Source organism: Amblyomma maculatum, chromosome 3 (assembly GCF_055883805.1).
Source record: "Amblyomma maculatum isolate TAMU_Amacu chromosome 3, ASM5588380v1, whole genome shotgun sequence".
NCBI classification, from domain to species: Eukaryota; Metazoa; Arthropoda; class Arachnida; order Ixodida; family Ixodidae; genus Amblyomma; species Amblyomma maculatum.
In genome coordinates this window covers 221,247,860-221,273,258 of record NC_139346.1, presented here as the reverse complement: position 1 = coordinate 221,273,258, position 25,399 = coordinate 221,247,860, and the positions used below count along the sequence as shown (strand labels likewise).

At 47.6% G+C, this 25,399-nt stretch overlaps 1 protein-coding gene across 1 annotated transcript in view; it reads right to left on the bottom strand.

Annotated features, from left to right (window-relative positions):
* Positions 1-24,725, bottom strand: part of LOC146197762 (uncharacterized) — an 88,737-nt gene extending 64,012 nt beyond the window's left edge. The window contains exons 1-6 of the mRNA XM_084597235.1: positions 24,502-24,725; positions 21,749-21,835; positions 20,563-20,661; positions 19,958-20,070; positions 17,917-18,102; positions 9,664-9,878 (exon numbers count right to left, since the gene is read on the bottom strand). Coding sequence (XP_084453361.1) covers positions 9,664-9,878; positions 17,917-18,102; positions 19,958-20,070; positions 20,563-20,661; positions 21,749-21,835; positions 24,502-24,725 — 924 coding nt within the window. The remainder of the gene's footprint in view (positions 1-9,663; positions 9,879-17,916; positions 18,103-19,957; positions 20,071-20,562; positions 20,662-21,748; positions 21,836-24,501) is intronic.
* Positions 24,726-25,399: the final 674 nt, after the last annotated feature.

Genomic DNA, 25,399 nt, shown 5'->3' with positions numbered 1-25,399 from the left:
TCAACTAAAAAGGCTGATCATGTCAACGTAATATATTACCACGCTCTCGTTCGGGCTTCGGGGCTTGGAAGCGAGATTGCAGTGACGACTCCGCACGCTTTCTTCAGTCGCTGGCCAACATCTGGCGACGAAAGAGGTCCCATGATGGTAGCACTGTTTCGTACCACGTCTGCGCCGAAGAGTAAAGTAGACATTATGCAGCTTTCTTTGCACATCCCAGCCGTTGTAGTTGGCGACATGTTCGAATTGATCAAGACAGTCTTCAGCGTCCCCATAAAGCTCGCCATGGAAGGACGTTGGTGTTCGGAACTGGAGGACAACGAATTGATGGGGTGAGCTCTCTCCGTTAGCTGCAGTGGTCGAATTGGATCTGTGAATGTTGGCCACAGGCGTTGAGGAAAAAGGCGCGCGAACTCGCGTGACCTACCTCGGATGCGGTGGATCGAACTGCGGTGCACCAGGGTTAAATCTGTGTTGACGTTCGGCTGCCATTGAGGGGTGAAGCTCAGCAAAAGGGGAATCGTACCTGCGGCTCCACCAGAAATGAAGCAATTACAAGGCAACCGGCACTGAATGGAATAGCCTGACTCCGCACACTACATTCAGCTTCGTTCTCGTTTTCCTCGGTCGCAGAGAGGCCCGCGGCAATATGAATGGGTGTATTTTCGCTATGTTTAGAGACAGCAATGGAAAGTAAAGCAGGTATTGTTTTAGGTAACTGAAAACGGAGTGGTAAGAAGGCTTTTTGCAGTCGGTCAAATGATTGGCCAACGTGGACCTCAGCAGATAACCTGCTCCTAGCAACCAGATATGAATGAAGTTTCGAATAGTAGGGGTCTCGCGAACGCTTGTGTCCAATCTTATACCTCAATCAGTCAAACTCTGGAGGGTGTGTAGACACATTGTGTCCACCCTTACGCCTCATCTAACGAACACCTGAAAATAAAGCCAATCGTATAGACTATAGGGGTGGAATCACACAAAAATAAGCCTGACCACTTATCAAAATATTAGTATAGTTACAAGCTGGAAGAACCAGTTTTACTTTTGTAAGAGGTGTATGAAACATCAGAATGGGGCCAGTTTTTCAGAACACCTCAAAGTGCAAGCAGACGCTGGAAACAAATGTTCTGGCTTTGTAGATAGAAATGCTGCAGAATTTCTGCTAGTTTGTTTAGGACAACATTGTTACTATTGTATGCAATTCTAATGCGCAATGTGACCAAATCGGACATGTGTTCTTGGCATAGAAAACCTAAATCTACAACTCAAGTAACTACGGCCTGGCAATGCGGGACAGAGTCCATGTCATGCATGGCATGGTAATATAATATGTGCCGAGTAACCAATTTTTTGCATGTCACGGCTATGGTAGCCCATATGTTTGGTTCTAAGGGGAGGTAAAGGACTTCCTTTAAATAAAACACAAAATAATAGAAAAAAATATTTTGTGTACTTTTTATTTGTCATACAATACTGTCACGTAGTGGTCACAAGGCCGTTGACACCAAAAGAAGACACAGGCTTGATGGCACTGAAAAATAACTCTTTATTGGGCTGACTTGCGCCCGCAAAAGAACTAAGCAACTCGGCGGGGGCGATAGCAAAAAACGCGCTCGTCGATCGTCGAATAAAGAATGCCCGTCGTCCTCGTCAACGCTCAATTTAAAGGCTGCTCAGAACAATCTAGATAACGTTGCAACTGCTACAAGCAGAAGCTGGAACACTGCAGAAAGACACACGAGTGGACGGAATCTTCGAGACAGATCTCGGTGCATCTTGCGCCACAACAAAACCGATAAAGGTGCGATTCGCGACATCAAGCATTAACAAACAAAGAATACAGAACTGATACGCGATCCAGAATCAGAGTGATAAGGCCGCATGCCGGCGGCTGTAAAAAAAACAAATACAGTTTTAAAGGTTTCGCGGCATTACTCCCCCCCTTAAAAATACATCGCCTCGATGTTCCAAAACAAAACAACTTAAACATACACACTACAAAATTTAAACACCACAGATTCATTAACGCGCGTAATATTGCTTCAGTCGTACAACATGTACAATTTCGGGGCGTGCGCGTCGCCGTTGTGATGCTGAAGTTCCGTCGGGAATGACTTCATAGTCCAGTGGTCCGACGCGGCGAATGACTTTGTACGGCCCAAAGTATCGACGCAACAACTTTTCACTTAGTCCGCGACGGCGAATTGGTGTCCAAATCCACACTTGGTCTCCTGGGCTGTACTGTGCGTGGCGTCGACGTAAGTTGTATCGTTGGCTGTCGGTGCGCTGTTGGTCTTTAATACGCACCAGTGCGAGTCGTCGGGCTTCCTCTGCACGCTACGGGTAGGCGGCAACGTCAAGGTTGTCCTCGTTGGTTACGTGCGGCAGCATTGCATCGAGCGTCGTCTTGGGCTCCCTGCCGTACACAAGCTTGAACGGGGTCGCTCTGGTCGTCTCCTGGACTGCCGTGTTATACGCGAAGATCAAGTACGGCAAGATGGCATCCCAGGTCTTGTGTTCAGCATCGACGTACATGGCGATCATGTCCGCGATTGTTTTGTTCAGGCGCTCCGTAAGGCCATTGGTCTGGGTATGATACGCAGTTGTTCGTCGATGGCTTGTATGACTGCATTCCAGGATGGCTTGCGTCAACCCTGCCGTAAACGCCGTTCCCCCTGTCCGTGATGAGCACTTCAGGGGCACCGTGTCGCAAGAGAATTTGTTCGACAATAAATTTGGTGACTTCTGCCGCGGTACCACTGGGTAGTGCTTTTGCTTCGGCGTAACGGGTACGGTAGTCAGTGGCCACGATGATCCACTTGTTACCCATAGACGAAAATGGAAAGGGGCCGAGGAGATCCATCCCAATTTGTTGAAAGGGCAGGATTAGGGGCGGAATCGGGTTTAGTAGTCCTGCTGGTCTGATCGGCGGCTTCTTGCGTCGTCGGCACTCACGACACGTCTTCATGTAGTGGGCAACTTCGGCAGGCAGTCGCGGCCAGTAGTACTTCTCCTGGATTCGACGCAACGTGCGCGCAAATCCGAGATGGCCTGCTGTGGGCTCATCGTGCAACGCTTGCAGAATTTCCTGCCGGAGGTATTTAGGCACTACAAGAAGCTGCGCGGTCTTGTTGGGTGTGAAGTTCTTCTTCACGAGGAGGCCATTGCTTAACGCGAACGATGATAAATGCCGCCTGAACACACCAGGAGAGGAAGCAGTCTTTCCGTCTAAGTAATCGGCTAGTGCTTTCAGCTCAGGGTCTGATCGCTGTTGTTCTGCGAAACTGCTCGCGCTTACCGGTCCCAAAAAGGAGTCGTCATCTTCCTTCGGGGGAGCGCCGACGGGAGCGCGGGATAAGCAGTCTGCGTCGGAATGCTTCCGGCCCGACTTATAGAATACATTCAAGTCAAATTCTTGAAGTCTTAGGCTCCATCTGGCAAGGCGGCCGGAGAGATCTTTCAAATTAGCCAGCCAGCAGAGCGCGTGATGGTCGCTTTCCACTTTGAATGGACGGCCGTATAGGTATGCACGAAACTTAGAAGTAGCCCAGACGATCGCAGGGCACTCCGTCTCAATCGTCGAGTAATTGACTTCGGCTTTTGTGAGGGACCTGCTAGCGTAGGCGATTACTTTCTCCTGTCCAGCACTCTTCTGGACGAGAACGGCTCCTAGGCCCACACTGCTCTCGTCGGTGTGAATTTCGGTCTCGGCCTTTTCATCAAAATGGCCAAGTACAGGAGGGCACTCTAGGCGGCGCTTAAGTTCGTCGAAGACTTCTCCTTGCAGCGCTTCTCATTTAAAAGGTACGTTAGCGTTTGTAAGCTCCGTCAATGGTTCGGCGATGCACGAAAAGTTTCTGACAAATCGTCGATAGTAAGCGCACAACCTAAGGAATCGGCGCATAACTTTCTTGTCGGCAGGCGGTTGGAATTGTGCGTTTGGAGCTGTTTTCTCCGGGTCTCGGCGAACACCATCCTTACTAACGATGTGACCTAGGAGCCGCAGTTTTCGTAGGCGAAGTGGCACTTCTCTGCTTTTAGCGTTAGTCCCGATGACTTGAGGGTTTCCAGCACTGTCTGCAGTCATTTTAGGTGGTCTTCAAAGTTTGAGGAGAAGACAACAACGTCGTCCAAATATACCAAACAAATTTGCCGCTTCAAGCCTGCCAGGACTGTGTCCATTACTCGCTGAAACGTGGCTGGTGCGGAGCAGAGGCCAAATGGCAGCACCTTGAACTCAGAAAGGCCGTCCGGTGTGATGAATGCGGTCTTCTCGCGAACTCTTTTGTCGACCTCAACTTGCCAATATCCGTCTTCAGGTCCATCGATTAGAAGTACCTTGCATTGCCGAGCCGGTCGAGAGTGTCGTCGATGCGGGGAAGCGGGTAGACATCCTTCTTGGTTATGCTATTCAAGCGGCGGTAATCAACGCAGAAGCGAAGTGTGCCGCCTTTCTTCTCCACCAAAAGGACTGGTGCCGCCCAGGGGCTGTTCGATGGCTGGATTACGTCATCACGCAGAATTTCCTCAACTTGATCGCGAATGGCCTGGCGTTCTCGCGGCGATACACGGTAAGGGCTTTGGCGCAGATGTCGGGCGTGTTCGTCCGTTATAATGCGGTGCTTGGCCAGTGGGGTTCATCGTACCTTCGATGATGACGAGAAGCACTCCCTGTAGCTTCGAAGAAGACTGCGAATCTGGTCTTTCCTGCTGTGGGTCAATGCCGGGTTGATGTCAAATGTGGGCTGACGGAATTGGTCCGGTGCGTCTTCCAGTGGTTGGTCGTGGAGGGCGAATACGTCTTTGAGATCCGCTAATTCTTCGAGAAAAGCGATCGTTGTGCCCTTGTTGAGATGCCGGTATTCTTCTGTGAAGTTTGTTGCCAGCACCTGAGCTTGTCCTCTCCGGAATTTCGCGATGCCTCTTGCGATGCCGACACCTCGTTCCAGGAGCAATTGGATATTTCATTCGACGATCCCTTGAGCGGTTGCGATGTCTGCGCTACCTACGCAGACTGCGACGCTTGATTGGGGCGGCACGGTCAATTCTCCGTCGAGGACGTTTAGAGCGACGTGTTGCGTCGAAGTCATCGTAGCAGGTATGGCTTTGTCTGCAGAGAGTTTGATGAGCTTGGATCGGAGGTTGATGATAGCCCTATGTTCATTTAGGAAGTCCATGCCTAAAATCACGTCTCGAGAGCACTGCTGCAAGACCACAAAGCTGGTGGGATAAGTACGCCCATCTACGGTTATTATTGCAGTGCATCGTCCCGATGGAGTAATCAGGTTGCCACCTGCGCTGCGAATCAGCGGGCCATCCCAAGCGGTGGTAACTTTCCTGAACTGAGACGCTAACGGTCCACTGATGACTGAATAGTCAGCTCCGGTGTCTACTAGGGCAGTGACTCTATGACCGTCCACATCAACTTCAAGGTCGGTTGTTCTCGTCCTCGCATTGCACGTGGGCCTTGGTGTCCGATCTCGGCTCCGTCGTTTCATCACGTCATGGCCGGGGCATACCGTTGTTACTTCGCTGGGCGGCGGTGTCGGCTTGCACTCTGGTCGTGTTGCCGTCGATGTCGTCGTGTGGAGCGGCGGTGAAATGGTTGTGTCGTCGTTAGTGGTCGTCGGCGGCGGAGAATGTTCGTCTTTTCGCCGTTGAGCAACCTCACCTCCAAAGGGTGCTCTATTTAGTTTCCCCTGCGCGGGCTTGGAGACCTTCCGCGCACACTCTCATCGTAGTTACGGCCTGGCGACGCAAAGCGGGCCTTGTACGGCGATGGAGACCTGAACCGACGGCTTGGTGGCGCAATCTCACCGATACGCAGATAGTTGTCGATTTCTTGCGGTCGTTCACCTGGGCGTGGTCGTGGAGTGTCGACTGCAAATCCGCGGAGACCGATTTGTCGGTACGGGCAGTGGCGCAGAATGTGGCCGGCCTCACCGCAGTGGAAGCACAATGGCCGGTTGCTTGCTGTCCTCCAGGCGTCGCACTTCCTGGGGATTGGGGGTCGTTGGTAGGCTTGGCGGGCGGGGGCCAAGGGGCGGCTTTCAGAAACAGGACGGTAGCGGCGAGGGCTTTGACAGTCATCACGTCGGGGCGCAGGGCGACGTAACGCAGCAGCGTAGTTCATCGCTCTTGCCTCTTGTACTGGAACAGTCGCAGCCGTCGCTTGAGGAACGCCCAAGGCCTGCTGGACTTCTTCACGGACGACGTCCGCGAGCGTTGCCACCTGAGGTTGTTGCGATGATGGCAGCAATTGGCGGAGCTCCTCTCGCACAATCTCCTGAAGGAGGTCCCGAAGGTTCTCTCCGCTTGCAGATGCGCTGGGGTAGTGGCTTGAGTAGTCCGGCTGAAGTGGTCGCTCGTAGTTTCGCATCCGGGTGTCCAACGTCTTCTCGATGGTCAATGCTTCCCTTTCAAATTCGGCCACAGTTTTCGGCGGGTTCCAAACAAGTCCTGCAAAAAGGAGCTCTTTAACGCCTCGCATTAACAATTTCACTCTCTCACCTTCGGTAATGTTAGGGTCGGCGCGGCGAAACAGGCGCCTCATCTCCTCTACGTATACCAGGATGGGCTCGTTTTGGAGTTGAAGCCTTGATTGGAGGAGGGCCTGAGCTATTTCCTTTCGGACAAAACTTGCAAAGGCCATCAAAAACTCTGCTTTGAATATCTCCCAATCCTTTAAAGAATTATCGTGATTTTCGAACCAAACTCGAGCATGTCCTTGAAGAACAAAGTAGACTTGCCTGAGTTTCGCAGCATCTTTCCAGCCATTGAATTCTGCCACACAGTCAAAAAGGCCCATCCAGTCTTCTGCATCTTCGTCCGGTCGTCCATGGAAGCAGGTGGGCTCACGGGGTTGGACGAAAACAACCGGTGCTGTAGGCTGGGCCATTGTCAGTGTCGATGCCTTCCGAAATCGAATGGGATCCGGCAGCAGACCGTGTTCAGGTTGGAGCCCTTCAAGCCGGCGACTGGTTCGGTGGCCTGTTGGCTGGTCCTCCAGAGTAACATGAACAAGGCTGGGGTCTTTGCTTGAAGGATCAAAGGCAGCACCTCCACCAGATGCCACGTAGTGGGGACAAAGTCGTTGACACCAAAAGAAGACACAGGCTTGATGGTACTGAAATTAACTCTTTAGTGGGCTGACTTGCGCCCGGAAAAGAACTATTAACTCGGCGAGGTGATAGCAACAAACGTGCTCGTCGATCGTCGAACAAAGAATGCCCGTCGCACTCGTCAACGCTCAATTTAAAGGCTGCTCAGAACAATCTAGATAACGTCGCAACTGCTACAAGCACAAGCTGGAATATAGCAGAAAGACTCGAGTGGCCGGAATCTTCGAGACAGATCTCGGTGCAGCTTGCGCTACAACTAAACTGATAAAGGTGCGATTCGCGACATCGAGCATTAACGAACAAAGAATACAGAACTGATACGCGATCCAGATTCAGAGTGATAAGGCCGCATGTCGGCGGCTGTTAAAAAAATAACAAATACAGTTTTGAAGGTTTCGCGGCAATATTATACCATGAATAATAGTGTGCTGCTTTCAAAGTCTTTTTCTTGATTTGAGAAGTGATCAGCGGAAAAGTTTACTTGCTGAAAGGCTTCTGAGGTGAAAGGGACGTCGATGGACAGTCGTGAGCAAAAGTGGAAAGACCGCGCTAACTGCTACGATTGCTTTTTTGATGTATAAAAAGATGCGCCAGAGAAAATTGCTTGGGCAAGAAGGCAAGTATATTATACATGGTACCTAATGCATTTCTCGGAATGAACGTTTTCACTGTCAGAAAAAGCTGGCGAGTAGTTTTCTCAAAGCGCATGGTCTCTCCACTTTTGCTCACAACTGTACATCCTACCACTTACGACGACCACTTTGTCACAACCTTTTCACTTCAAGTTGAGGCCAAGAGGAAAGCCTACCCCCATAAATGCCAGCAACTCATGGATACCAGGTATCCTGGGTTAATGTAATCGGATATTTAAATGACGTGGAGTGGCCTAGGAACTAAAACCAACCAAGAACTGCTCAGAGGTGTCTGGCCTAGTATTCAGTGGCTTTCCATTTGCAATAATTATTTAGTTAGTAAAGCCTAATTAGCTAACATTTATTTATTAGCCTCAAGAGCAAAGCATCAATTCTGAAGTTGTAGATAGTATTAAAAAGCAGCTACCTGCAATGTTTGCGTCAAGTTATGATTTACATAACTTTATTCACTGGCCTTCAAACAGCGCTACCGTGTGACTAGTTGTTCACACATATCTCTCACCTAGGGTACATGCAAAGCCACATCATCGGAGCACTTCAGACAAAAGCAGGTTTTGTTCTCTTAGCCACATTTTGGGACATTGAAGTGGCATTGCTGTAATGAAGAGGCTTTTTTTATTGTACTTTTTGCCATTTGAGATCATGAAAAAAATATAGATGGCACCTCGGTGCAAATATTTCTGTCAAGTGTTTATGAAGACGGTTTACTACGTCTTTATTGATACCCCCCCCCCCCCACACACACACACACACCTTGGCTAGAGACCCAAGAACTTTTAATCGCTCTACGCTCGCATTTGGACAGAAAACGTGGGCCCCGCACGCTTGCGGAACCGGTTGAAAGCGGCGGCGAAAGAGGGAAATGTGGAAACAAAAGATGACTAGTGGATGAGGAGTGGGCGTCGCTTGGTTAGAGCTGACTGATGCGTAGTGTGCCGAGTTGAATACGAATGCGCATAAGAGAAACGCGTCCAAGCCGCCCACGCGCCGCCCAAGACGAGGTCGACGATGGACTGCAACTCCTCACGCTGCTCTAATGACCTCGCGTAAATAATGTACAGCAAATCATAGAGCCTGTCTTTGAGAACCAGGAATCTGTCTGGTACCTAAAAAAAAACGTCTACCACTGATCATGCATATATCAACACCTCTATTAACCCGACACCACAAAACAAGGGAAGGAGTGTCAACGTGTCAGCTGAAGGATGATTATATGTGGGGAACTGAGAATTAGGTGAGCGATTAAGGCATCTCTGACGCGAATGAACCAGATGCAAATGTTGGCATTAGGCGAAAGTTACGCATACAATTTTTAAAACGACAGTGTTCACCAGAAAAATCCGCGTGATAGGCATTGTGAGCGAATGGCGCGCCTCCGCCAGATGCCGTGCGTTGACTGGTCTGTCACGGGACCACATAAGCTGGCTGCCAATTACTAATATGGGATCCCGAGTCGGGACGCTACACCTATAGGCCATGCAAGCCTGCTCGCTCAGCTTGGTTGAAGATTCCGATGTGGATTTGCACAAAATGAGATATCTGACGAATGTACCCTAATCAGAAGTGAACCAATAAAGAAATTACGCATTAAGTGAGTGGCAAAGAGTTCTTACGAGGAGGCGCCGCAGTCTGGAGGCTATAATGCCTCCGCCCAGTTAACGGCGGTGTTCTTCCCCTTCTCTCAATGGAAAACCTGAGGCCTTTTCAGAGCTACTTACAAACTTTTACAAACGGCAGCAGGACATGTTAATGCTACAACGCAAGCGCGTGCACACACACGCAACCGCACTCACACACGCACAGAGACGCGCGCGGTTACGCACGCACACGCACGCATGCATAGCCCACACTGTTTTGTGCATGAGTAAGAAGTTTTCATGGCACACCTCGTACAAGATGGTCTCCTTGGATGCGTCCACGATCGCCCACATGAATGCGGCGCCGTCCCAGTCACCGTAGCTGGTATGCAACGTCTGCGTGATGTGCGCCACTCGCAGGTCCGCCGCGTTCACGTATGGTGGCGCAGTGCGAAAGCGCAGGCCGCACAGCACCTTCAGATTCGATGAATGCTTGAGCTCCAGCCAGTCGGGGATGGTGTCCACTGGGAGGGAGAGCGGCGATGCACGCGGAGTTTGGTTGGGGTTGACCGGAACGAACAAAGCGCCGGCCCATTACATCTGCTTGTATAGAGCGCCCATGGTCTTCAAGAGCAGAATTTGCGCGGCATTGAGGAGTATTCAGAAGTTTCAAATGTCCGGGAACTGACCGAAAGATAATCACGTGCCGACCAAATCTTGGCACCGGTGAAATGCCGGTCTTATCATCTGGCAGGCAATGAGGTCAAGGTACTTCCATGGTAGTTCGAATTAGGTAACGATCCATAAACTCACTAAGGAGTTTCACTCGTAAACACTTCTTCTCGTCTGTCGGTCTCGCAACAAACGTATGATTGCAACTTCCTTTGTCTATGCCTGTCGTCTTACTCGATGACATGCAGCCGCTACCTGCGCCTGAGTAGAGTTTTTGATCTCAGCACTGTGAAAGTTCGCGTAATGCATACTTATTTGAGTGGTAAATCACTCGCGGCATTCCGCCGAACGGCCTAGCTGAATAATTATTATGGATAAGACGTAATAAAGCACAACTGACCTTCTAGACTACAACCGATGCTCTTGCATGCTAAGCTTTAGAGTCGCTTATTGTCCAATGACTCATCACCAGCCTGACTGCACCTACTACAGGGTAAAGTCCCCTTACATCTTCCCTCCAATGAACCCGTTCTGTGCCGGCAGCGTCCATTCGATCTCCGCAAACTTTCTGACCTCATTCGCCCATATAGCTTTCTGCTGTCACCTGCTAAGGTTGCTTTCCCTTAGAATCTTCGCTGTGACCCTTAGGGAGCATCGGTTATCGTATACATTCGCATTACATGATCTGCCCATGCTGATTTCTTCTTCACTTCCAATAGACTGGGATTAACTCGCGTTCGCTGAAACAGCAGTGCAAGGCAAAAAGAAGAAGGCGTCGGACAAGGTAAGCTGATCCGCACATTTGCAATCTGCCGCTCAATCGTCAGAAGTTAGGGAACTACTAGAGCTTCACAAGCGAATAATGGAAATAAATAAATAAATACAACAGGAAGTGTCAGAATAATAAGAATCTAATAGAATAGCAAGTGGGGGAAAGAACCAGGCACAGAATGTGATTGGAAAATGAAGGAACAGAAAGGCGCCCCACAAATGCTTTGCAAAAATAGATACAGCAGCAGATGCAACAATGGCAGCAACAGTTCCAACAAACAATGCAGCAACAGTAGTGGAACATACAACTGATGCAACAAGAGGTAAGCACACTCAGAATAAAGGTCGAAAGGAACGGATCACATCACGCCAGTGAAGTGCGAAACAGGCTGCAAAAAGGACTGGATGGCAAATCGGCAAGTTGAATTAGAAGGTAAGGAAAGAGAAATTTTTCACCATGGATAGGGAAGAAAACACATAATGGTGAAGAAAATAACAATATGGCACTGGAACTGCAGAGGCTTCAAACAAAAACAAGCAATACTACAGCATTACATCTACTGAAAAGCTAGACATAATAGCGCTGCAAGAGAAAAACCCTCCAGTTAAGATTTGTTGTGCCCATATAAGCCGCCCGGATTCCGCTCAGCCGAACATCAAGCTTCGCCTGCTAACGCCCCCGGTGCGGCTCCGCAAGACAGCAGCGCATAGCAAAGAAGCATCGGTGACCGTCATGTTGAAACACGCCCGAAAACTCCCAGACAACCTGATGCCTGTACCCCTAGCGATGATCAACTTCGCGTCGCAGCAGATTTAAAATGAGCGATCAGTGCGCTTGCTGATTGGACCTCTCGGGCTGCCGTCACGCGCTGCCTCTGGATTCGACAATTTGAGCGGCAACAGTTTTCTAGGCTTTATAAGTGGGCGCACTGCCTCTTCACGAGCATTCGGCGAGTGCAGTGCCGCTCGCAAGAAGGGGACGCGTCGTAGTATACCCGGCCGTCGCTGTGTGAATACAGTTGTGTATGGCTAGCAGCCTTCGGTCCCTGTTCCGATATTTTGCTATAAATATTGCCCTTTAATAGTGCATAAAGACGCCTTTGTTCATTTCTTCGACGCTGACTCGGTTTCATCGCTACCGCCAAGGGGAGCAGGCAGCTCTCGATCACGAAACGAGTGACGAGAGCTACGGGCCCATACCCTATGGAGTGACACACGACGTACAAGAAGAGGAAGGGAATCTACATACCTGTTTACAACAATGCGCAGCGTCTGAGCACGATCTTGAAGAGGGCGATATTGATTACTGCTTCGTGGAAATCCTGCCCGTAAACAGAGTAGAAGCAGATTTATTCTTAGTATATATAGGAGACCAAAGAGCAAAGATGCCAGATTTTACCACACTTTAGGAAGGCACTAAACGAAGCAGAGAAGGCTCCATTGATCATATTAGGAGATTTCAATGCGGCCACCAGGATGTGCGGCTACAGCTACGAAACCCCTAAAGGAAGATGACTGGAAAACTTATTGACCAGAGAAGCCATCACCATACTCACGGACAAGGATAAGCCAAGAAGACAAGAAAATAGCGTCAGTAGAGACATGTCCAGACCTCTGGCTGGTAAAGCATGCAAGGCGGGTGGAATGAAAGAACAGTGGTGAAAACTTAGGCAGTGATTATTACATATTACCGATTAGGACAGAATGCAGCAAGATCAAGCGAGAAAAAGGAGAAACCAGGCTAACGGATTGTAACAAACTATGAGAAAGCAGCGTGGAAAGAGGTGGAACAAGCTACAAACTATACGAACAACTCCTAAGCGAAATCAACCAGTATACGAAAGTAATAAACACAACAGACGAAACCCCAGCAATTTATCCTCAACACCTATGGGAGGCAAGAAGGAGTCTTACGAAGAGGTGGAAAAGGGAGCGCCTCAAAAAGAGCCTCAAAATTTGTATAGCTGAAGTCATGAAAAAAACATAAAAATATGTAGGCGGCTAACTGGTACCGATTGCGCAACTCACTGCAAGGCAGATTAAATTTGACTGAAACTGAAGCCTCCTAAGATGCCTCATTGACCACAACAAGGGAGATCAGGGGGCGAACCTGGTTACAGCCCTGCATAGCTTCGATAGAAGTGAAAAAGAACAATGAGAAGAGCTAATGCGAAGGTACCTTCAGATCGGGGAAAGAAACACTTCACAGGAAGAGTATGAAGGAGAGCCGAATGACAAAATGGATCGAGAAATAACCATCTGGCAGGTACAAATGGCCGTTGTGGAAATGAGAAGGAACGGATGCCCGGGAGGAGCTGGAGCTATAGTCAAGATGCTGACAAACTTTGACGCAGCTTCACTGACAAGCCTAACAGATTTCTTCAATAAGTACTGGTCCGAAGGGGAAAGACCTCATGTTTGGAAGACAGCAGAGATGCAGTTAATACCAAACCTTGGGAAAGAAATCAGCATAGAGAAGGGAACTGAGTAAATTTTTCAAGAAAGGCTATACGACCCCACAGAAAAAGAATGCCTAATCTTCCCAGATCAAATCTATCAACTTGCGAGACACTCTTACAGCTAAAAGAGGAAACAATACATATGTTTAGAAGAAACGAAACTAAAGCTATACTAGCGTTAGATCTCAATGGCGCATTTGATAATGTCAAACGTTCATAATGAAAAACAGCCTACAAACCGTGAACTTTTTGGAAGGACATACAAATATATTAAATACTTCCTGGCCGAACACTTACTATCAACGTGGGAAAAAAAAACCAAAGCAGCACTCCTCAAATTTCTCGATAGGGGGCGCAATGCTCTTTAACATGGACATGCTAGGGCTCCCAGAGAAACTTCCCGCCATAGATGGCATCACGCATGCCCTTTATACGGATGTCATTACAATGTGGACCAACGCCGGGCACGAAGGAGAAATACAACACCGACTATAGGAAGCAGCAACTACAGTCCAAGCATATGCAGAAGAATGCCGTCTGACATGTGCCCCGAGCAAATCAAATATTATGTCCTGAAGCTACACTACTCTACCCTTGAACATTTCAACGACATTTCGCAGGTGCCTGAAAGAGGGCCAACTCGGGCCTCTACTTTCATGTGGGAGGGTGACATTAAATTAGCCTGCCATGAAATTTAAGTTCACGTTGCCCCAATGCCCCACAGGTACGTTGATACGGCTTAGTTACAGCGAGACTGTCTATATGGGCAGGTCGCCTATATCGCGTCGTACCCTTACAGCCAGAGCTTAAGTGTGAACTATAATTTTGTAGCGAAAAGTACGCTACGCTACCCTTGATTATTACTCTGGTGCCTGAAAGAGCATCCCGTTGCCTAGCAACCGGTTTCGCCGCTGTTGAAGAGGAACAACGACGAGAAGAAGACAAACAAACCGCTGGTGGTAACAACTCGGTAGTTGCCACCCTGGTAGAGACAAGTTGCTAGGACAGAAGGAAGAAGGTAGGTGACAGAAGGACGGCGGTGTGCCCCGGAGTTCGACATAGCGACGATGTGGTACCACTGGCAGGCACCCTAATGAGAATGGTGAACGAGAGGCAAGGGGTGCCCATACGGGAAGTGATTCACTGTTCGACGGACCGAGAAGCGAAGCCATTGCAGATTTCGCAGTGCCTCAAAAAGAGCGGCATGCGCCAAGACCGGTTTTCGCCAAAGGCCCCGTGTTCCGCCGCTGGATACGCTCGCTACAGAGACGGATGAATTAGGTAGCGGCATTTCAGAATATCCGCGCGCCGCTGCGGAGCTGACCGAGGGGAGCAGGAAAGCGTCTACCGGCATCGCATGCTCGCGGCATAAAAGTGGATTTTGGTAAGAACGCCAGTGAATTTAGGTGCGTTAAACGGAACGATGGTTATGTTCGATGCAACGCCCGTCGCCCGCTGCCAAAGCTTTCGCTCTCCATACGGTTCAGCACCGTTGGACCCCTCTAATTTGTATTATTCAGAAAATATAAAAAGTGGTCACCTCATCGAGGTGAGGCTTCACGGAACCAGAATTCAAGAAGTCCCAAAGGTGAAAATCCCGGGGCTTACTGCCGCAAGCAATAACAATAATCAAGCAATAGCAAGCCACCTCTTAGAAACTACCGAGCAAGTAGCAAAAATGATAGGCAGGACCACAAAAACGAGAGGATGCATGAAAGAGAAAGACACCCCGCAGCAAGTTAAAGCATTCGCAATCATCAAAATTTGCGTATGTTGAGCCGTAATTGCGATTGAAGAAAGCCGAAGAGGAGTAAATTGATGTCCTGATATGGAAGACACATAGAGAAATCTCGGCGTTCCCATCAGCACGTCAATAGACAGACTAACGAAGCTGGGCGTGTATAACAGGCTGGACGAAATTTTCTGAAGCCCAATTAACATAGCAGAAATGCCGCCTGGCCAAGAGCAGGGCGGGAGAGCAGTGTTAGTCCGACTCAAACTGCCCTACATTAGCAGGACGAACGACTGACATTATGTGCCTGAAGAGCTAGACAACATCTTAGAAGTGAAGGCAAGAAACATGCATCCACTATGAAGGAAGACGAGAGCTCGAGTCAACAGAATAGCAATATAAGAATGACAGCAAAATAATTTTTACTGATGCGGCAGGACCAGCTAAAGCATCATGTCGATAGCGGTTAAAGATTCGGATCGTAACCTCCAAAATAGCGAGTCAATCAGATGCATTCAGAAACCACGACTATAATAACAGACTCGCAAGAAGAGTGCAGAAACTACACCAGAGGGAGGATAGGGCAGGAAGCCATAAGGATCTTCCAGAAAATCAAGGAAGACGGAAGGAAAGCGAAACTGATATGGACACCAGCGCAGCAACCAGTAGAGGGGAACAAAGGAGCACGCCGCAGGCCGACCACTTTCATCCCAGGCACCTCAGCACTACTCAAAAATGCTAACAATCTACTCGGAGATCCTACAACACTATGGGCCGAGGGAATACGAGCCAAAACAGCTAGAGAACGAAGAATAAATAACACTGAGAAGAATTCAAACAAACACGGACTCAAGCCCAAAAAGATCTTACGCACTCTACGCACACGCCTATGAGCCAATGCGCACACCATGACATGGAGGCGGACTTATGCAATACATAGGTACGGGCCTGTCAGTACAACACCGCAGTAGAAAGGATATAGGGCCCGGCGATTGAGTTATGGGTGGAAATGCTTTCCAGCTCGGACGCGAATGTTCCGCACCAGCTGACTTTAAGGGGAAGAACGGTGGCAAAATCCAACGTCATTAAAACTTCCTGTTGGGCGAGTTGGTAATTCATCTTGATGTAGGGTTTTTTTTAGCGCAGACAAGGACAAGAAAGGCGAGACGTACACACACAAGCGCTATCAATTAACTTTATTCGTGGAAGGCAACACATATATAGGCCGAAGGGGGGGAGATAGTGAAACGAAAGCTAATAACAAAGAAAAAAATCAAGGCAAAAGCCAGGAAATCAAGGCGCATGCGCGGGTGGGCGTGTGTTACACTTGAAAATCCAACGGAATCCCGGAATAAGGCTGCCGACCACTTAGGTTTATTTCAATTAAGAACGTTTGCATCACCATCATCATCCTCGCTTTTGTTCTCTGAGCCATCCGGCAGGCTTTCTGTCTCTGAACGTTACACTTAACCATATTTCGCTCCATAGCTCTCTGAGTGGTCCCCGTTTATATTGAACTCTTCGTCAGCAACCACGTTTGTGTCCAATATATGTGATACAGAGGTACACTTTCCTCTTGAAGGGTAACTCGCCATTGATGATCTAGTAGTTTACTTCCCGAATGGTCTCCAACTCAATCTGATTCTTCCAGTTATTTCCCTTTGGTGATCCAGATCTTCGGCCACTGCCTTTCCTAAGCAGACATATTCTCTTACTACTTCCAGCGGCTCGTTACTTATTGCAATCCGTTGTTCCTTTTCGACGCTGTTGAGCATTACTTCTGACTTATGCATAATGTCATTTAGGCCTAACTGTCAGCGGATCTCAGATTACCGAAGTAGCCTCCATTAACCCATGTCTCTTACTGCTCCCAGCCCAGATTTCTGAATACTTGCTGCAAGCAAGCGGTGAATAGCACTGCACAGTTGTCTCCTTGCATAACACCTCGTCGTATTCGAATTTCATCACCTTCTTCATGGAGCACTGTAATTACTGTACAGCCACTAAACATGTCTTCCAGTACTTTCACGCATAGCTCATCAACACCCTGATCTCGCAATGCTTGCGTGACAGGCTGGGGTTGCTAGTGAGTCCAATAGTTTTTCATAATAACTGAATGCTATGTATGCTTTGCCTGACCCATCATTGTTCTACCAGCTGGTTCATGAAATGGATATTATAAGGACTTGGAAAATTACAGACCGATAAGGTCACTCAGCGTCGTACGTACAATATATTCAATCAACCAAATAATCAAGCTGGTGTTTGGAAAGGGTACTCAACCATCGACGCTTCTGTCAACCAAGTAAGACGTGATGTTGGGCTAGTCGGTGCATTGTTATAACAAAACAGAACTGCGCGAAGGCAACGGGACAAGAAGGCACGAATACGCACACACAAAGCGCAGACTTCCAACTGACTTTATTTAGTGAAAGCAGAATGCTTATAAAGGCTATCACAAAAAAAAAACGAAGAGACAAGAAAAAGCAACGAGCGCACGACAATGACAGTGTCAACAAGACCACGTGTGGTTACGACCAATGGAAAGCTCGGATGTGACCATCTAAGAAGTTAATCTTTTGCCTTGAAAGAGATAAAGAAGGCGCACTAAGGCACTTATCGCCCAATCTTTAGGTGAAAAAAGCCTCGATAACTTCTCTTTCGGTTTTTGTTTTAGCCTTAGAAAAGAACTTTGTTTTTTCCAGGAAAGGAGAACAAGTTTTGGTGTCTGCGCTTTGTGTGTGTGTATTTGTGCTTTCTTGTCCCGTTGCCTTCGCGCAGTTCGGTTTTGTTATAATCTGTCAACCAGTAACTCTACTAAGCTCCGGAAAGTGGCCTCACCCAAGTGTCAAATGTAAACTGGCGTCCATTGCATACCAGCTGCGGCCAATCCCCAGACAAACCATCCGGTTTCGACGTAATTCCTACCGGGTCCCGGTCCGGTGCCAGTTCTCTCCTTGATGTTCCCCTGAGCGTCGACCTCGAAGCCGTCGTAGACGAGGTAGGAGCAGCACTCGACGCACAAATCGGACCGCGTAAAGGATGGCGAAAACGCCGTGCTCGTGGTAGGATCGAAGTAGCACAGCACTATGGGTCTGTGCTTCGGAGTTGGCACTGCGTTTCGTCATGCATGCGTCATCACGTTAAAATCAGGTTACCGCAAAGTGCAGTACCGTAGCAGTCTGGGCGTGTTGGTTATTCATGATCATCATCATCAGCAGCAGCAGCAGCAGCAGCAGCAAAGTGCAGCTTGTTTCTATTCGACGGAACATTGCGCCAAATCTTCGGAAACAACTGTCGACCAAATGTAGACATGATTAGCGAAAAGTTTACTAATAGAAAAATTGTAATGTTTTTTTAGAAAGGAAGACATGCAATGCGCAAATAGTGGTGAAGCGATGTAGTTGTAGAAGGATACTTATATTAACATATTATGAGAAGCTTTCGATGCGTGTAAAATGGTTATGAAGCTTATACTGCGCTCAATAAGAGCAAAGAGCCATTAAAAGTCACGTTTTTGAAAACAAATATCATACATTCTCTAGGTACAATCTGCAGATATATTGATTATTATGGTGCAGGTGTACAAGATATGAAAATATTAGATAAAAAGCTCTTTCCCAACATCTGTCTCCATGGTATATGCGCATGCTTCCCTTGGTGGTAACATTCCATGAATATAATTTTACAGTGGATCTTTATAGCAGATTATCAGCTTCACGGCTTCTGCGTTAATCACATGGCTACTGAAAGCGTTATGTATCGGAAACGCAAATGGGGACCTTCAACGATCATGCTACCTATGTGAGAGTTGTGGGTCAGAGGGAGATTGTTCCGGGGAACTCAGGAGCCTTTCTCAACGGTTACCTGTAGGTGAGCTCCTTATATATAATTTGTGATGGGAGGGATGCGAGTTGCAGATCGCTGTCACATTTTTGCTTGGGAGGAAGGCTAGTGAATATTTTATACAAGAAGTGAGATTGAGAGCGCAGTTTGAAGAGCAAACACTTACGCGTTGTACGATCGTCTGAAAAAAATGAAAGTATGAGGACGGGCAATCTACATATACTTATAGAAGCACACAAAACAGGCGTATATATGACCACAGGGAAAGTCGTCGTGGGTAAACTGTTTACTACCTCACAAACAGGTTACAGTCATTGTCGATCTATCCGATACAATGCGGTCACCAATTTAGGAGTGGTGCTCTGAGTCTACTCCTCCCTTTGCGTTCAGCCTCTTCTGGTAGCGATAGCAGTGCATTTGCCGCAGCCATTCGAAACAGCTAAACTAATGCATTGGCGTCACTTACCGCGCCTGTAGGTAGACACTTTTTGGTTAGCATACTGTAGCTAACGGGCGAGAGAGAGAGAAATAACATTTATTTGCAACCGTCAAAAGGCTGGCGAGGGTAAATGTTAGAAGCCAGTCCCGTGCTCTGTTTACTTTTGCCCGCAAAAGTGTACATGCTGCTTACGTACCAAAATACTGATAAATATTGCGGAAGCTGCGGATGGCGTCAAAAAACAAGACTCCGACTGTACTGGTACGCTGATACCGGAGAGAGCTTCGCGACTGGCCCCTCAGAGTAACCGGCAATGCGCCACAACAAAATGGCCCGCGAATCACAACTTTTGGGACAAATGCAAACAGACGCTTACATCCGACAGCTGATTAAATTAAATATTTTTTAACTTGTACCCGCAGCTGTGCTTGGCCTTCTGATACAAGGTTTAAAAGATGTCCCTCATGGCACGAATACGCGCTGTCAAGAGGGTGATTAGGATTTCGTTAGTAACTAAGCCAGCGATAATATGCTACGTGCGTATATAAATGTCATGAAAAGTAGACGCTACTTTTAGGTAGCGCAGGACCTCTTGGGATGAGGCAAGCTTGCAATAACGGAACTATATGGGGAAATAAACTTCACTTCATCATAAAACAAACACGATTAATGAAAATCACTTACTTGTCGTGATAGAGATAACGTATGCGAGAACAGCAATGAGGACGAGCAGCAGGAGGAAGCCGCTGAAGATGGCGTAGACCATGTACGTGATTGTCGGCACCGACAGTTCTTCTCTGCAACAGAGAAGGGGGGGCTGTCGACTCAGTTATGGTTAAACCTTAACAGTCAACTCTAACTGTTCATACCGCTAGAATAGCTAAAGCTCGCTTGTAACGTTGGCGCCTGTAAAATACTAAAAACCTCCGTCATGGTTACTCCGCGGGTAGGGTACCTGACTACTGAGCCAGGGGACCCAGGTTCAGTGGCTACGGCTGCCGCGTTTTCACAGAGGCGAAACACAAAGGAACTGTGTACTGTAGATGCCAGCGCAAGTTACAAAAAACTATATTTTCGTCGACGCCCTCCACTATGCACCCCTACTAACTATAGTCGCTTTAGAACGTTACACCTTGAAGATGTCGCCTCGAAAGGCAATGAATGTGTCGAGCGCAACATACAAAATCTGGCATGTAACTGTTACAATTAAAGAACATTATAAAACAAATGTAAGCAGCACTTAAGAACGCATAGAAAAGGCAGGAAACATTCAAACTAGTTTTACTCACGCATCGATGTATGAATTCGGTGTCGCTCCTTCGAATTCTTCGGGCATACTTATGGTGCGCTGGTACCATGGCTCCTCTTCGTCCGGAAATAGGACTTCACTGGAATCAACAACGGAACAGGGGAGATATAGGGGCCCCTGAGGGCTGCCTCAAATGATGGTTACAATAAGATAGTGCTTGGCTCGCCGAAGGTCAAGTTTTTGGCTGTTAAATAGGCTCACATTTCGATACGTTGCCTCACGTATTGTTCCTTTTGGATCACCAGAGCAATAGCCGCAGCCGGAGCTAGCGCGCCTCACGTAACAAGCACAAATGTAAAATGGTATTGTCGAAATAGTTAACTACAGCGTGCCACACAGTACGTTGCCGGTGAATGGGCTCTAACCCTTGCATGCTTTTTCGACAGTTCTGCGTCTTAGAGCATACGCTGCTGATGTAGAACCACAACTAACGTTTCCTCTCTTTTTAGAAAAAGCCTAATGAAAGGCTTAAATGCTAAAAAAAAAAAAAAAAAAACAAGTGATGGAGGGGAAAAAATGAGGTTATGGAAAGAAAAGTGATCGGGGAAAAATTGGGAGGCAGACACACACAAAGAAAGGAAGACAGAGAGAGAGAAGCATGCACTAAAGGGCAATGTGCCGTTGTGAAAGACCGCATAAAGCGGTGAGCTTAACTGAGCTGAGTATGTAATGCAAACAACCGATTCTTGGCAGTCGGAGTAACTGAAAAGGATCCAGAAAAAGAAAAGCTGCAGTGTCTGTAGCGAGGTAGGGGACATGAGAATAAGAATTTTGTTGTAGATAGAGGGGCTGCGCGGATGGCGCAGAACAGCTCTAACTGAACACCGATTCGCTATCCTTTTACTGTAGCGGATATTAGCTTGGCATGCACAGGATGGGGGGGAGGGGAGTTGTTGACCACGATGACTTCCTACTGTGCTCTACCTGGTGTATACAGCCGCGGTGTGAAACGATGAGGAGCTTTTGTGACATCGCGATATAGCTTTATCTTGCTCGACTTGAAAAGTCTTGCTTCTATACCATGGCTATATATACCTATAAAGCTATACCCACAGGCAAAAGTTGTACGTTTCAGCGTTTTATATTATGCACCAAATGGCGGTATCGCATAGAAAAATAACGCTGTAACTGAGTTGGTGTGACCAAGCAAGAAAGAAATCGCGTACCCGGCTAGAACGGCCTCTGCTGGCGTTAGTTTTTGTGGTGGTTGTTCCGGTGGTTTGCCGTCCTTTGAGACTGCTACCTGCAGGGACCTGCGTACACAAAAGCGAATGTCCGTCGAAGAAAATGTTTCTTAATACACTCAATAACGTTAATGCCCGATGTTCACCTGCTTGTTTACCAATGAGGACACGACCAGCTAGGTCGAGGTAGGCATGGACAGGTGAGAGCCATGCGGGACGAGGTACTTAAAACCAGAGACGGGTCTCTCGCATGCACGTCTTGGCGCTCCACAAGTAGTGACAAAGATGTGACTTCTACCACGCTCCCCCCACTACCGCCACGTGCTATAATGACTCTATGAATTCAAAACAAGAAATAATTTTTATTCTTATTACTGCCAGTGGTGGTCGTAACATTTGTTCTCTATCATTTCCGAAATTTGGACCGCGATTTTCAGCGAGTATTCAGTTTCAGTTCAGTCGTTCAGTCGTGTCCGACTCTTCGTGACCCTATGGACCATATCACGCCACACTTTCCGGTCTCTCACTATCTTCCTAACATCACGTAAATTCACCTGCAGCGCCTCGAGGATGCCATCTAACCATCGCGTTCGCTACATTCCCCTTCTCCGGTGACCCTCAACCTTTCCCATCATCAAGTCTTTCTCCAGCGACTCCTCTCTTCACATCAGATGACCAAAGTAGCTGAGCTTTAAATTTAGAGTTTGACCCTCCAATGAACAGTCAGGGTTTATGGTCGACAATATCGACTGATTTGATCTTCTGGCAGTCCAAGGAATTCTCAAGAGTCTGCGCCAGCACCACAATTCAAACGAGGCAATTCTTCGGCGGTCAGCCTTCTTCACAGTTCAACTCTCGCATCGATACATCACAACTGAAAAGACCATAGCACGAGTTATACGAATCTTGGTTGGCAGTCTAATGTCTCTGCTCTTTACCAGGTGGTCAAGGCTAGCCATGACTCTCTTTCCCAGAAGCAGGCGCCTCCTAATTTCATGGCTGCAGTCTCCTTCCGGGGCAATCTTGGAGCCCAAGAAGAGAAAATCTGTCACAGCTTCCACTTCTTGTCCCTTGATGCTCCAGGACTTGATAGGGCAAGACGCCATGATCTTTGTCTATTTATTGTTCAGTTTAAGCCCAAACTTCTCACTCTCTTCTTGCACACGCATCAGAAGTCTCTTGAGCTCCACTTCACTTTCTGCCATTAAAATGGTATCATCCGCATATCTAAGGTTGTTGATACGTTTTACAGCAATCTTCACTCCAGCTGAAGACTCGTCCAGACCGGCCTTCCTCATGATGCACTCTGCATATAGGTTAAATAGGCAGGGCGACAGTATGCAGCCTTGCCTCACTCCTTTCTCAATCGGAAGCCAATCAGTCAATCGGAAGCCAATCAGTAAGACCATGCCCAGTTCTGGCTGTGGCCTCTTGTCCTTCATACGTATACAGGTTCCTGAGGAGACAGATGAGGTGTATTGGAACTCCCATCTCTTGGAGAGCTTGCCACAATCTGCTGTGATCTACGCAGTCAAACGCTTTCGCATAATCAATAAAGCAGAAGTAAATGGGTTTCTGGAACTCTCTTGCCTTTTCCATGATCCAGCAAAGGTGACAGATGGCAGCGAAAGATGACAGATGCGCAGATGTCCGGGCAGGCGGAGGGTAAACGGTCTTTTTATGGTGCGTGCGGCTGGATGTATGGTGGGCGGGGCTGATGACAGACTTGAGCAGGGATGATCGTAAAACTTGTGAAAAAGACAAAGTCTAGCAATTTTGTGCCTGTGTGCTAAGTTAGTGAGGTGAGCATTTTCTTTTAGTTCGGTGACACTCACATGATGGGAATAAGTCGAGTATATGAATCTTGCCACGCCATTTTGTGTTGCTTCTAGTAAGCTGGAAAGGTTATTTTGGTAAGGATCCCAGACAGCGCATGCATACTCTAGTTAAGGATGAATAAATGTTAGATAAGCTAGTAACTTAACTGATGGGGGAGTTGCGCGCAGTGTTCGCTGAAAAAAGCCGAGCACGCCATTAGCTTCGTTTGTTACCAGCGTTATATGATGGGGCCAATTTAGATCGTGGGTTAAATAAATACCTAGGTATTTATACGTTAGTACAGCGACGATTTCGGTGGTGGAGATAAAGTATTTTGATGATGACATGGAGCGACGATGATGGAAAGATAGTAATGATGTTTTCTTTGTGTTTAATGACATTAACGATTTATTGCGCCAGGTTGCTACGCTTTCGATGTCCAGTTGAAGAGTTTGGGGGTCAGTGCTGTTAATTATAGGATGGTAAATAGCGCAGTCATCTGCAAACATCCGGATGTTAGGACGTATGTTATATGGGAAATCATCTATATACATAAGAAAAAGCAGAAGCGGACATAACAGATGTACGGGAAGATGAATATTTATTAGCTAGAACAAATTGCTGCCGGTTAGTGAGGAAGTTGCGAATCGAATCTAAAACAAAGGAATTAATGTTAAGGCGGGAAAGTTTAAAAAAAGCCGTTTATGAGGAACTGAGGATACTCTTTATTTTCTTTTGCCATGTACAGGTCAGACAAAATCGGCGCCAAGCAGGAGCCGATGCAGATCCCAGTGCGCTGCTCGAAAAGGTTTCCTGCGAGTTCGACAAACAGTGATCCCAGGTACAACTGAAGCAAGTCTAAAAAAGCACGAACACTAGTACCGCATTGATTCTGGAATTTTGTGGGTCCAAAGTACTCCACAGCCTCCTCGACGGTCACGGCATCATGTTTTGGGATGTTGTAGTACATGTCCTGAACATCGATGGAGAGGCAACTAACGTTGCGGCCTTCTTTTAGGAAGTCCACGACTTTTTCAGATCCCTGTATTCTGTACGGGTCATCTACTTCCAAAGTACAGAGATGCTGTTGCAGGTATCGTGCCACGCTCCTTTGCCAGGTTTCTTTGTCTTCCACAATCATCCGCAAGGGGTTGCCATCTTTATGGGTCTTTACTGTGTAGAATGGTCGAAGACAAAGGTTTCCTTTTGACTTCAGTTCCCTTGCTAAGCTCTCCAGGCCAGATTTTTCGCAAAGGCTAACCGCTTCTTTTTTCCTGCTTTTCACCTTTTTTGTCCCGGATCAGATCCTTTCAAAGTTCTTTAAAATTGCCTCCTGTGCCTTGTGCACGAACTGTTGTTTTGTTAAAATGACGAACTGTCCCGTCTTGTCCGAAAGGTGAAGCGTGAGGTGAACACAGTAAAGACCCATAAAGATGGCAACCCCTTGCGGATGATTGTGGAAGACAAAGAAACCTGGCAAAGGAGCGTGGCACGATACCTGCAACAGCATCTCTGTACTTTGGAAGTAGATGACCCGTACAGAATACAGGGATCTGAAAAAGTCGTGGACTTCCTAAAAGAAGGCCGCAACGTTAGTTGCCTCTCCATCGATGTTCAGGACATGTACAACAACATCCCAAAACATGATGCCTTGACCGCCGTCGAGGAGGCTGTGGAGTACTTTGGACCCACAAAATTCCAGAATCAATGCGGTACTAGTGTTCGTGCTTTTTTAGACTTGCTTGAGTTATACTTGGGATCTCTGTTTGTCGAATTCGAAGGGAACCTTTTCGAGCAGCGCACTGGGATCTGCAT